General features: G+C 42.4%; 1 protein-coding gene across 2 annotated transcripts in view; it reads right to left on the bottom strand.

The window, feature by feature from the left end:
- The window catches only part of PDE10A (phosphodiesterase 10A), a 453,343-nt gene that overhangs the window by 27,034 nt on the left and 412,057 nt on the right, over window positions 1-14,252 (bottom strand). For both annotated transcript variants that reach the window (XM_077486632.1, XM_077486633.1), the window contains exon 21: window positions 13,784-13,872. In XM_077486632.1, the coding sequence (XP_077342758.1) occupies window positions 13,784-13,872 (89 nt within the window). The remainder of the gene's footprint in view (window positions 1-13,783; window positions 13,873-14,252) is intronic.

The following is a 14,252-nucleotide window of genomic DNA, read 5'->3' as shown; positions in this document are numbered from 1 at the left end:
CAGCGGCGCTGTTTTGCTGAGAGGAGAGAGCCAGCTGTGAGACCCCACTGGACAATGTAGAGGAGGTGAGAGTGACTATTACTATAGGGGTAAGCAGGCATTCCCCAGTTATTATATTTGCTCTGTTTGCAGAACAGCACTGCCAAACTGGCAGCGGCTAGATGCCTGGAGGATCAATCACTTAAAGGAACGTGATTATACTTATTTCTCCCCCGTCCATAGATCCTTTTCTGGGATTGACTATATACTAGGCTTGTGCAATTCGTTTCGTAACGAATCTAAATTCGGCCGAATTTTGCATCTTTTGGACATTCGGATGCATCCGAATGTCCGAATAAAAAAATAACGAACAACAACGAATACGAAAGAAATATAACGAATGAATTCGAATGAATTCAAATGAATTCAAATGAATTTGGTAATTCTTTAAAGATCTAATGAAACAAAAGGTCAGCTCAAAGTAAATCTTATAGTCCAATCAGCTAATTCATTTTGTGTCAGAGGTTGGATTACTGGCAAAGTGCATTCCTGAGAACTGAGTTAGAAGGGTGTTGTATTGTATTTGAGCCGAGGAGAAGAGACGTTGTCATTGTGTGTGTTAAAAGATTCAATAAACAAAAACGACTTTCCAAACTACGAATCGATGCATCCGAATGTCCGAATAAAAAAATAACGAACAACAACAAATACGAAAGAAATATAACGAATGAATTCGAATGAATTCAAATGAATTCAAATGAATTTGGTAATTCTTTAAAGATCTAATGAAACAAAAGGTCAGCTCAAAGTAAATCTTATAGTTCAATCAGCTAATTCATTTTGTGTCAGAGGTTGGATTACTGGCAAAGTGCATTCCTGAGAACTGAGTTAGAAGGGTGTTGTATTGTATTTGAGCCGAGGAGAAGAGACGTTGTCATTGTGTGTGTTAAAAGATTCAATAAACAAAAACGACTTTCCAAACTACGAATCGATGCATCCGAATGTCCGAATAAAAAAATAAAGAATAACAACGAATACGAAAGAAATATAACGAATGAATTCGAATGAATTTAGTAATTCTTTAAAGATCTAATGAAACAAAAGGTCAGTTCAAAGTAAATCTTATAGTCCAATCAGCTAATTAATTTTGTGCCGGGGGTTGGATTACTGGCAAAGTGCATTCCTGAGAACTGAGTGAGAAGGGTGTTGTATTTTATTTGAGCCGAGGAGAAGAGACGTTGTCATTGTGTGTGTTAAAAGATTCAATAAACAAACGACTTTCCAAACTACGAATCATTATCACGAATGTCCATACATACATAAATAGCGAATTTCAACGAATACGAACGAATGAATTCGACACTCTACGAATAATAACGAATTATCCGAAAACTTATTAACGTAACATAACGAATATAACAGAACGAAATTATGTATTTTACGAATGACAACGAACCGAAACTAAACGAAATTTTCCATTGTGCACAAGTCTACTATATACTAATAGAACACCAACTAGTCCTATTTCTTAAAAAGGCAGAAATGAAAACAACCACTTTGTCAGACCATGCCCCGGTGAAAATACAACTTGAAATACAGAGGAACCGTTCCTTGGGGAAAATCTGGAAGTTAAATGATTCATTGATCCAGGAGCAAGAATCAATTAGTAGGATTGAGCAAGAACGACTTTTTTTTAACTTAATGATAAGCCATAAATTTCACGCACCACCCTCTGGGAAACACATAAAGCAGTAATAAGGGGGGTATTGATTGAGATTGGAGCAAGGAGAAAGAAAACCCAGTTATACAGTGAGATCCATGAGTTAGAGCAAAGAACTAGACCCAAAGGTATACCTGAAAAACAAGAACTAATCACTAAAAGGAGAGAGATAGAAGAACTCTTAGAACAAGGAGAGAAAATCGACATTCCACACCATAGATAAGGAAAGGTACCAGTGGGCTAATAGATCAGGTAAATGGATGGCGAGAAGGGTGAAGGAAAAAAGAACAGGATCTTTATACCAATGATTAGAGAGATGAAAGGGGCGAGATGGTATTCTCCCTCCTCGGATATCGCTAGAAAATTCTACAGGGCCCTCTATAGTATAAGGCAGAAAGGAGAAGACGGGAAAACAGAAGGAAGTAATAAGGAAGTACCTATGAGACCTGGACTTACCGAGGGGGGAGAAAGAAGAGATGGAAGTATTGGAAGCCCCCATATTGCAGGAGGAAGTGGAGAGGGTAATTAAGAATACTGCCCTAGGAGGGAGCCCGGGTCCTGATGGATACTCCATTTTTTATTATAAAAATGTTTCTAAGTATTTAGCTCCCAAATTGTGTGATTATTTTAATGCAGTGGGAGAGGGTGAGAATTTTTGTGAGGAGTCACTACTAGCACATATAGCCCTGATTCTAAAAGGTGGTAAAGATCCAGCAGCCTTAGAGAGTTATAGGCCAATCTCACTTTTAAACTCGGATATAAAGCTCTTTTCAAAAATCATAGCAGAGAGATTGAAAATATATCTATCAAAATGGATTCATAATGACCAAGTGGGATTTGTCCAAGGGAGGGAGGGGAGAGACAACTCACTAAAATCAATACTCTTGGTGTAGAAAGTTATTAGGAAGGATACCCCAACGGTCCTTATGTCAATCGATGCAGAAAAGGCTTTTGATAGAGTGGATCGGGGGTTTATGTTTGAGACATTAAGACATCTAGGGCTGGGCGAGAGGATAAGGAGACAGATTGAGTCCCTTTATTACCACCCGTCTGCTAGAGTTAGAGTAAGTTGCAACCTGTCTTGCCCCCTTGAATTATCCAACGGGACAAGACAGGGTTGCCCACTTTCCCCGCTCTTATTTATAATTATGCTCAAACCTCTCTTGGCTGCAATACATAAAAATCAAGACATCCAAGGAATTCAAGTGGGAGATGAGGAGTACAAAGTAGCCGCATTTGCGAACGACCTGCTCTGTTATGTCTCGAAGCCCAGAATAACAATCCCAATAGTCTTGAAGGAATTAAACCAGTATGGGAAGTTAATGAATTTAAAAATGAATATGACTAAGTCAGAGATTTTAAATCTAACCCTACCAGAACAGAGAATATTCCAAGCCAAACTTTTGCTTACGTGGTGTAAAAAAGAATTTGGGTATTTAGGTATAAAACTGACATCACACTTAGGTGATTTATTCAAAGTTAATTATATTCCCCTACTTAACAAAATTAAAGAACGACTGAACAGGATGCATCATAAAATGCTTTCATGGACTGGAAAGATAAGCGCAATTAAGATGTTTATACTTCCCATGCTGACTTACACTTTTCAGATGCTCCCAATCCCCCTCCCTCAGTCTTTCTTTGGGAAAGTAAAATCTATGGTACTAAAATTTATTTGGGCACGCAAATGCCCTCGCATTGCGTACAACACAATAGTAAGAGAAAAAGATAGAGGGGGCGGGCCTAGCAACACTGGAGTTTAAAAAATATTATGAAGCAATTGTGATCTCTAGAATAGCGGTTTGGCTACATAATAAGAGGGAGAAGAGTTGGGCTGATTTAGAAAATACATTAAGTAGAACAGATATAGGCAAAATGATATGGATACCATCACAACACTGAGACTTTGGATCTAGCACAAATATTTTGACAAAAAAAAAAACACACAAAAAAATTGGGATAGAGTAGGTAGGAGACATAACTGGGATCATATTTAACCATTAATGTCACTTTTAGACACACTTTTTTTTTTTACATGGGAAGGAGGAACACTTATATTTTACAAAGTGGACTAAAAAGGAGATATTATTGCAGGATCCGATGGAAGGTAATAGATTACTCACATATGAGGAAATCACTCGGGAATGGGGACATAAATCACTAGACAAATGGAGATGCACTCAAATACAACACTTTGCCCAAGCTTTACCACAACCACTGCGAGTAGACCCCTAGAGAAGCTACTGAAGTCCCCTCTAAGCTTAGTAAGAAGGATATCAAAAATATATAAAATATTGGTGCGGGAGGTGGACCACGAATATCCTTCTTACTTAAAAGAGTGGGAAAGGAAGATAGGCCCCTTAAGAAACAACGAACATAGGAACAAGATAATTAGGTTGGCCCACTCAGTAGCAAAGCATACACAAATAACAGAAATGTCCTATAAGTTGCTTGCCAGGTGGTACGTGACCCCCCCCAGAGAATGCATGGATATGGGTGGGACAACCTCCCAACTTCTTGGAGGGGATGCCCTGCACCGGGGTCCTTTTCGCATCTCTGGTGGGAATGTGTTAAAATACGTACGTACTGGGATGGAATAATAGAAGCAATTTTTGATATAACAGGTGAACTGATTAAAAAACAACCACTGGTATGCTTGTTCCATGACACACAGAAGGGGGTGTCCCAATATAGATTGACTTAAGTCCCATACTTATTGAATACAACTAAAGCCTTGATTCCATGCCTCTGGAAAAATCAGGAGGCTCCGACGATGAAAGAGTGGATAATGAGGGGGAGTGGAGAACTATAGAAGAGTCTATACATAGGACAGAAGATACAAGAGAGACATCAAAAGATATGGCGACAATGGCTTGATTTTAGGAAATGTTATATACATGCGTTGTTAATGTTTGGAAAAGTTGATATGCCTAACAGAGAATACCTGTATAAGGACAAAAATGTTAAGATAAAGAATATATAAAAAATAAAAAAAAAGAAGAAGAAACAGTGGATCGGGGTGACATGGAAGCATCCATGGTCCGTCTAACGTCAGTCTCACAATCTCTGGGAATCAGGGCCTTCGGGGCCAGGCTGGTGCCACCAGAATAACTGGAACCCCCTCTCTTTGGATCCTGCACAACAAATGTGGAAGGAGAGGGATTGGAAGGAAAGCATAAACCAGGGAGTACTGGCTCCATGGAACTATCAGAGCATCTGCTCCAAATGCCAGAGGATCCCTTGTTCGAGACACAAACTGCTGTAGTTTATTGAACCTGGATGCCAGTAGGTCGACCTCTGGCCATCCCCAACATTCTCAAATTTCCTGGAACACCTCTGGGCGTAGGGACCATTCCCCTGGGCAGATCTGCTGGCGGCTGAGATAATCTGCCTTCCAGTTCTCTACTCCCGGGATATGGACTGCTGATATCATTGGCACATGTCCCTCTGCCCAGGCTAATATGTAGTTCACCTCCTTCAGAGCTGACGGACTCCTGGTACCGCCTTAGTGGTTTATATAGGCCACTGCCGTGTCATTGTTAGACTAGACCCTGATAGGGCAGTCCAGAAGCTCCACTATTCAGGACCGTAGGGCTGGATGTACTGCCCATAATTCTAGGACGTTGATGGGCAGGGTCTGCTCTGTCCCTGGCCATTTCCCTTGAGCTGTGAGCCCTTCTAGGGTCCCTCCCCAGCCTGAGAGACTGGCATCTCTAGTCAGTACTCTCCAAGTTACCAGGAGAAAGGATTTTCCCTTTCGCAGGTTCTGATCCTGCAACCACCAGTTTAGGCATAAGCATGCCTGAGGACCTAATAACATTGTATAATCCAGGGCTTTTCTCAACTCTGTTCCAAGCAAACAAGATGTATTGTTGTAAAGGCCTGGAATGGTGGAACTGGGCATAGAGCACTGCCTCAAAGGAGGATACCATCCTCCCTAGAAGACTCATACAGAGCCGAATAGAGGGTTGTCTGGTGCCCCTTATCTGGCACACCTGATCCTACAGGGCACAGATCCTTGCGGGTGGCAAGAATACTCTTGCTTAAACCATGTTTAAGATCAGACCTAAATACCTTAACCACTTGCTTACTGGGCACTTAAACCCCCCTCCTGCCCAGACCAATTTTCAGCTTTCAGCGCTGATGCACTTTGAATGACAATTGCGCGGGCATACAACACTGTACCCAAATGAAATTTTTATCATTTTTTCCCCACAAATAGAGCTTTCTTTTGGTGGTATTTAATTACAGCTGGGAGTTTTATTTTTTGCTAAACAAACAAAAAAAGATGCAAAAAAAAAAAAAATCATGTTTAATAGTTTGTTATAAAATTTAGCAAACAGGTCATTTTTCTCCTTCATTGAAGTGCGCTGATGAGGCGGCACTGATAGGCTGCACTGGTGGGCACTGATAGGCATAGTTAAGGCGGCACTAATAGGCACAGATAAGGCGGCACCGATGGGCACAGATAAGGCGGCACTGATGGGCACAGATAAGATGGCACGGATGGGTGGCACAGATGGGCGGCACGGATGGGTGGCACTAAGGGGCACTGATAGGTACCACTGATAGATGGGACTGATGGGCACTGATAGGTGGCACTGATAGGTGGCACTGCTGGGCACTGATGGGCGGCACTGCTGGGCACTGATGGGCACTGGTAGATGACACTGATGGGCACAGATATGTGGCACTGGGGTGCAGCACCTTTGTTGAGGCAGATTGTGGGCACTGCTGGGTGGCACTGTGGGCACTGCTGGGTGGCACTATGGGCACTGCTGGGTGGCACTGACGGGGGGCACTTATTTTTTAATGATGTGGCACTGGCAGGGGGCAGGTGGGCACTGGCAGGGCTGGCCGTGATCGGGACTGATGTCCCGATCATGGCCGCTGGTGATCGGCTTTTTTTTATAATAATAGCCGATTGCCGGCTCCGTTGTATCACATGATCAGCTGTCATTGGCTGACAGCTGATCACGTGATAAGGGGTCGGGATTGACCCCTTGCTCGGATCAGTGATCAGGCGAGTCTCATAGACTCGCCGATCACAGAGCGCGCGCCCCTTAGGGGGCACGCAGGCCGCTCGTGCACGGGACGACGTCAATAGACGTAGTCCCGGCAAAGGAGATCCGCGCTGTAGACGTCATTCGGCTATAGCGCGGGTCTCAAGTGGTTAAACTTTGAGCTGGTTTCAAGGCTGACTTTTCGGTATTTATGATCCAGCCTAAGCTTTTCAAATACTGCACTGTGCATATTATGCTCTTTTCTAGAGCCTGTACTGAGTGATCTCTGAGCAGGAGGTCATCCAGATACCCAAGCACCAGGATTCCTTGGGTCCTTATAGACCCAGTACTGGTGTTAGGACCTTTGTGAACACCCAGGGAGCTGTAGCAAGCCCAAAGAGTAGAGCCACAAACTGAAAATGAGGTTTCTCTACTGTAAAATGTCGGAACCTCTGATGAGGCTGAAGGATAGGTACGTGTAAGTACACGTCCTTTATATGGATGGTGGCTAAAAAGTCTTCCCTCTGGAGTGAGGTTACTACTGAGCGGACAGACACCATCCAAAAGGACTGTATCAATAGATACTTGTTCAGGGACCTTAGGTCCAAACTGGGCCTTGTGTCCTTGTTTGGTTTCTGAACCGTAAACAGATTTGAGTAAAACCCTGTGCGCCTTTTCGAATACAGGAACCTCTACAATCACTCCTTGATGAACTAGATAATGTAGTGCTTGAAGCAATATGTTTCTTTTTGGAGGATCCAAGGGAACGCTGGATCTTTAAAAACCTCTGAGGGGGAACCCCCCCCGTAACTCCAGCTTGTAACCGCAAGATATAATTGAGGTGACCACTCGTCCTGAATTGTTGTTGTTTTCCAAATGTCCGCAAAATGCAGCAGCCTTCCCTCCCACCCAATGGAGTGTGGGCATCACCTCAAAAGGAGGGCGTGGTGCTGGGTTTAGAAGAATTTTGGACCCAGGGCCTTTTCTGGCCCTGCAGCTTGCACCTGGCCCTAGCGCCCTGTTGGGGGTGGAACCGCCCCGACACTGAGACATTTGAGGAAGCAGTCCCTGGGTTTTTAAACGAAGGACATCTGGTACTTTTCTTCACAGGAAGTAGAGAACTCTTCACTCTGGAAATCTTTTGGATATATTTGTCCAGGTGATCACTGAATAAATGTTCCCCATGAAATGGGAAGCCCGCCAATAAATATTTTACAAGGAAGTTCGGCTGACCAGCTCTTAAGCCATAAAAGTCTGTGCATATGTACAGACAAGCCAGATGAGAAACCTTCTGTATTGAATCCTTTAAAGCATCAACAGCAAAACACAGCGCTCAAGGAATGTCCGTCTTACTTTCAGGCAGATCATCCTTCTGGTTAGGCCTATCAGGCCGTTTGACCTGACTGGCAAATACCAATTGCTGCAACAGCTGGCTGAATAGCTGAATTGACCAAAGAAAAGGAAGCCTTTAATAACGACTCCAAGCCTTAAAAAGCGGAAGTAAACCGAACGATTTAATAGTTCCAAAAAACAGTTACATTCCAGGCATGCTGGAAATTCTGTCACATTGGTTGTGCTCTCAACCAAACTGTCACACCATCCAATGGCTGGTGTCATAGCTGATCACATGTGCAGCATCATGGCAGTTGAAGATTAAAGAGAGGCCAGATGGCAGCTTCCATGGCTGAAAATAATAGGAGAGTTTACTTCCACTTTAATAATGACTCCAATTTCTTGTCAATAGGGTCTTTCAAGCCCTGTGCATTATTGGAAAAGTTAAGTTCTTGTTTAAGGAAGAGACTGCTGCATCTATGGCTAGCATGCTCCATTTTTTAACAAACTTTTCATCCATGGGATATAAAAGGGAAAACCTTTTAGGGGGCAAAAAGTCCTGTCAGGATGTTCCCAATTAGCATACACCACCTGTTCAAACAGGGGGTGTAGTGGGAAAGTCTGTGGGAACTGAAAAGGCCTCAGAGATCCAAAAGAGGACCGGGGGGGGGGGGGGGTCTCAGTCACCTCGGCAAGAGGCAACTTAAAGGCAGAACAAACCATTTCGGTCAGAGTCAGGATCAAAAGCCTCCGAGACTGAGAAGCAAACATCGACTGGATATCTTCTTGTCCAGATTGCTCAGAAGCAAACTCATCTGCCGGGCACAACACCAAATCCTGAGCTTTAAGATTTTCCCTGTCCTCAACCCATTCCTGCTCCAGACTAGGAGACTCTGGGGAGGGGAATCTGTCATGCTTCCTGCCACCCTGTGGGATGGCGACAATCATGTCGATAATCCTGTACTCTAACACGGCTAGGACAGTTCAACCTTAGTGATCAAGTGTGAAGCAGCAGCGTTGACTGTAGGCACAATACCAGATAGGTGCATCGGCTTAGATTGCCCAGAAACCTCTGGTCTTTCAGGGGATAAAACACTAGGAATACAACTAGGTTCATCAGGAACTACTGATGTAGGTGTGCCCTTCCCTAGTCCCACTCATCTTTTTAGAAGACATTCAATACCGCAAACAGAGTACTTGGGTGTAGTTAAAACACCTCAGAAGGAAGACCCTTTCATAGGGCTCACCAAGCCCTTATGCAACAGTACTGCTGAGCATCTTTAGCCTGCCAAGCAACACTTGGTGACTTACGTGACCCGGGTAAGGAAAAATTAACCACTGCAAGTGTTTGTTTAGAGCCTTCTCCGAGTCCCATAACTGCCTGCTGGAAGCACCACATGCTTGGCCTGCACAGCCTAAATAAGCTGGGTGTGCGCTGGAACATTCTATGCGTGTGTGCACACGCATGTGCGCGGTCCCAGCGAGCGGACGTGATTGTATTAGCATACAACGCAAATCTTCGTGCGCCCAGATAAAGGCAATGGTGCGTGTGCAGCGAAAATGCGTGCGCCATGGCCGCCAAACAAACAAACTTCTGAGCCCAGTGACGTCCCTGTGAACGCACATGCTCCATGGCGAACCAAGGCAAAATGGCACACCATCATAGGGGAAACAAACAGCCAGACAAAAGCAAAAAAGGTACACTTTGCAAAAACCCACAGCTGGCACAGAACACTCACATATGGTCACCGCACACAGGTGTCCAGCCTTTAGCTAGCTTGACTGATTGTTACAACCACTGGGACACCCCGCAATAATAAAATACAGGGGTTTCACTTACCCGTCCATGGTGCAGGGCCACTTATAAGCTAAGAGCCCAATCTTCACCCTTTACGGTGGGATCCTGTCACTTGGACCTACAAGGACTGGGTACCATTTCATGTTTAGGGTTCACTCCCTTGAACCTGTACAGCACCCTGCAGGAAATGCCTTAGCGCTGTAGTGTCCAGGATTTCCACTCCACAAGGTCTAGTGACCGGAGACCATTTTACAAGCAAAACCTTGCAGGATCTTGAGTCTTCTTTGCGAGGTTTGGGTACCATTTATCCAAGCATAAAAGCCTGTGTCAAATGGATCAGAGGGGTCAATCCCTTGATTCATTTTTGGAACCGTTTGTGGCACTAGAGACCTGGAGCTCAGAGAGCTCAAACAAACTGTGCCATCCACCTTGCAAACAAAAACTAAAAAAACTAAAGTACTTCCTGTATGGGAGGGGTTATATAGGGGATCACTTCCTGTCTGAAGACCTTTGGTCTACCAGTGTCCATTTACCTAATGATGGAGTAAAACCCAGCAGGTAATGATTATTAGCCTGACTCTGTGTCCCATGATGTATGAAAAAGAAATGGGAAGCACAGTAGGTTATTTTGTATGGGGCTGCGTTACTGCAGACCAGTTAGAGTACCCATGCTGACCTATCTCCACAGCAAAAGTGCTTACAATTGGCACAAGAGCATCAGAACCTGGCCTGGTCCAAGAAATCACATTTTCTTTTACATCAGGTTGATTTTTGGGTATGTGTGCGCAAGAGATGGCACCAAGATGCAATATGGGATAACAGCAAGAAAGCAAAGGCAGATGCTTTCGGAAATGTTATGCTTGGAAAGCTTGGGTCCTGCCATCAATGTGGATATTACTTTGACACATGCCACCTATCCAAACATTGTTGGTAACCAAGTACATCCGGTCATGGAAACGTTAAACCTTCATGGCATTGGCTCTTTCAGCAGAGTAATGCACCCTCCCACATTATAAAAATTATTTGAGGAACAAAACCAGTTTGAGGTGTTGACTTGCCCTCCAAATTCTCTAGATCGCAACCCAATCAAGCATCTGTGGGGTGTACTGTAAAAACAAGTCCTACCCATGGAGGCTCCAACTCGCAACTTACCTGACTTAAAGGATCTGTTACTGACAGAATGGTGCCAGATATGACAGCATACCTTCAGAGGTCTAGTGGCATCAATGACTGGATGGGTCAAGAATCTTTTGGTGACAAAAGGAGCACTTACTCTATATTAGGTCATTGGTTATAAAGTTAAGGCTGACTGATATATAAGTATGCTTTAATTACTTTTAGTAAGAGCATGGCAGGGCCCAGAAGGGTGAACATTCTGGTTGTAAATGGCTAAAAACTGCAATTCTTTTTTGGTAGTGTATTACATTTACGGTAATGTGGCTCAAATATGGCAAGTCCCCATTGTGACAAAGTTTCATTACAGTAAATAGATTTTGAAGTCTATCCTAAAATATTATATATTGCTTTTTTCAGGGCTTTAATTTGGTAGCAAGTTTAGATACATATGTTTTTATGTCCTTATATTTATTGAGAATAAACAGTAGTTAAACTAGAAAAAATATAGAATTTTTCTATAATTTTCCCAACACAACTTTTATGTAATTTGCATACTTTCATCAATTTGTTCTAAAATATAATCAACAAAGTATGTCTTTTATACAAAGTAGTGGAATAGTAAAGTCCAAAGTAAATGTATGCATTTTACTTTAGAAGAGCTTTGCTTCTTTTTTGATGCTACCTTGAGATGCGCGTAGGGAAAGAAAAATGGTTTGCGTAAATGGTCAGTCTAACATTGAGATAACATTAAATTGGGTTGATGTGGGCACAAACTACCATGACCAATTTTATTAGGCCTCCATGGATAGAGATGTTTTCATAGTTATACGATCGCTAAAGATTTAAATGACCTAGTGCAGGCTCCATTTGTTTTTGCACCTGCCCCAGGCTGCATGTGGGCAATCTATAGAGGTGGTTGTAGACTCAGAGGCTGCACAGACACAACCACGTGTAGCCACAGTTCAAAGATTCATATGTAGGTAGGAGCAGGTGCACAGATTCAAATGCAGAAAGTGTGCATTTGGATCCATGCACCTGTCTGTGCAGCTACTGCACTTACCTACACCTCTATATGCTGTCCGCACACAGCCTTGAAATGAAGCTGGCACAAAAACAAAGGGAGTCTGCTTGCAGAACGTGTTTTTGTGCGTGTCTAAATTAAGCCTTAGGAGTTATTATGAGGAGGGAACGAATGTCCGATGATTTTCAGCCTTACTAGGTTTAATTGTAGACCTCTATGATTAAGCCCAATACAGGCTGAAACATGTCATCAGAGCATGGTCAATGGGCGAAGACCGTAGCTGGAGCTTTTACTTTCACTTTGAGATGTGGTTAATGCACAGAGTGTGGCCCAGGGCTTTGCACTGCTGTGGATTGATCGAGCAGGACCTATTTCTTGAGGGACCAGCACCTGGAGCAGAGAGAGATGGAAGGATGATATGCAGGAGGCTTTAAGCTGTGCCATATCTGTTGAGCATACTAAGTACAACTTGTACAAAATGTCTGATATACACAAATAACACATACCTTACAGGCCCTAGAACAGTTATGCAAACCTAGGCACCCCAGATGTTTTGGAACTACATTTCCCATGATGCTCATGCACTCTGCAGTGTAGTTTAGCATCATGGGAAATGTAGTTGGAAAACATCTGGAGTGCCAAGGTTCCCTACCATTGCCCTAGAACATCATTCAGATCTGGTAACTAATGTCAATGAAGCATCTTTGCAAAAATATCAACAAGATTCCCGGTCACATTTCTGCAATATATTTCTGCTCAACTCAAAAGTGGGAGCGGGATTTAGATGAGGACTTAAACCTTAATGAGTGGAATTAATTGGCCCTCACAGCCTCTAGGTCAAATGTAAACATCTCCATTATCAAAGCCAATTATAAAATGCTTTTAAGATGGTACATGGTGCCTCCCCTAAGGGTTTCAGAGGATGTTGACAGGTGGGTACGGAATATCACAAATATCACAAATAGTGAACATGTTAAAAAAAAAAAGAACAAAAAAATAAGTTTCGGATTCGTGTATAAGTTTATATATTCTTTACCTCAGGCCAACCTCAAAAAATCCCTGCCAAGTCTTATTAGGCCAATGCAGACTGTACCAAAACATATAAAAAAACTGATGCAATTTATATTCCTAAATGCTAGGATGGTAATTGCCGAATTCTTAGAGATCTAGGTCTATCCGGGTCGCACTGCTAAATACAACATTATCATGTAAAATGGTAAATAAAAAATTATCAGGCACTCTGAATGATAAAACAAATGTATTAGAAAATTAGAGGACCCATAGATACATTATATCTTGGGAGAATAACAAACAGTGATGTATGCTGGACCTACAGGAAAGAGGGGCAGGGTTTACCTCTTCACATTTTCTTTTCTTCCCTTCTTTTCGTTACTTCTTGCTTTCTTGTTCTTCTCAATTGTATTCGTTTACACATACTAACATTTTGGCAAATGTTGAAATAAGACATAGGTGCCCTTGATACAAAGATCATATTTTTACATGGAACTTAAAGAATGGCAACGGGTATAGAAACAAACCTAGACATGGGTATACAATCCTGTCCAGAACACCACTGTGAAACACTTGTCTACAATATAAAAAATGTATAAACAGTTTTGTATGTGAACCTTTGTAAAAACAATAAAAACTATTGGGAAAAAATGGTTCACATCTTCAAAAACTCTAGTATCTAAACTCTAACTATAAAATATTTTATGATTAGAAAGATACACATATTGTGTAGTATCTGCAAGCAAAATAATTTTTTTTATGCACAACCAAATAATATTCATATATAAGCCTATGATGGTTACCTGCAAGCAGTAAGAAGAGGTTGTGTAGAAGGAAATATCTGGGATAATGTTGTATAGCAAGGAACAGCTACTGCATTGTAGAACCCAATCTATGTAAAAAGAGAAAAAAAGACAGGGATATAACTGCATATACATATTTTGAAATAGTACAGGCATATTCTTAACCTTCTGGAAAATTTTCCTGCCTATTTTACCTACATTCGCCAGCCATTTGCCTTGGATCTATGTTATTTATAATGCAAACTGGCAGCAGGAGTAAGAGTAAATGCAAATGAGGATTTTGGGTAACAGATGCCTCAGTAAAGGAAAGAATACTTGCGTGTACTGCTGTCTAAGACTCAGATCCAGATTTTTTTATGAAAGATGTTTGATCCCTCTCTGCATGCTATAGTTCCATCTGCCGCCCCCTATGTCACTACACTGTACAGTAGTGAAAGGTTGGGTGAAACGAAATACAGCGCACAACAGG

This window comes from Lithobates pipiens, unplaced genomic scaffold, assembly GCF_037356315.1.
Source record: "Lithobates pipiens isolate NorthernLeopardFrog02 unplaced genomic scaffold, aLitPip1_a1.2 Scaffold_18, whole genome shotgun sequence".
NCBI lineage: Eukaryota > Metazoa > Chordata > Amphibia > Anura > Ranidae > Lithobates > Lithobates pipiens.
This window is presented reverse-complemented; position numbering and strand designations above follow the sequence as displayed.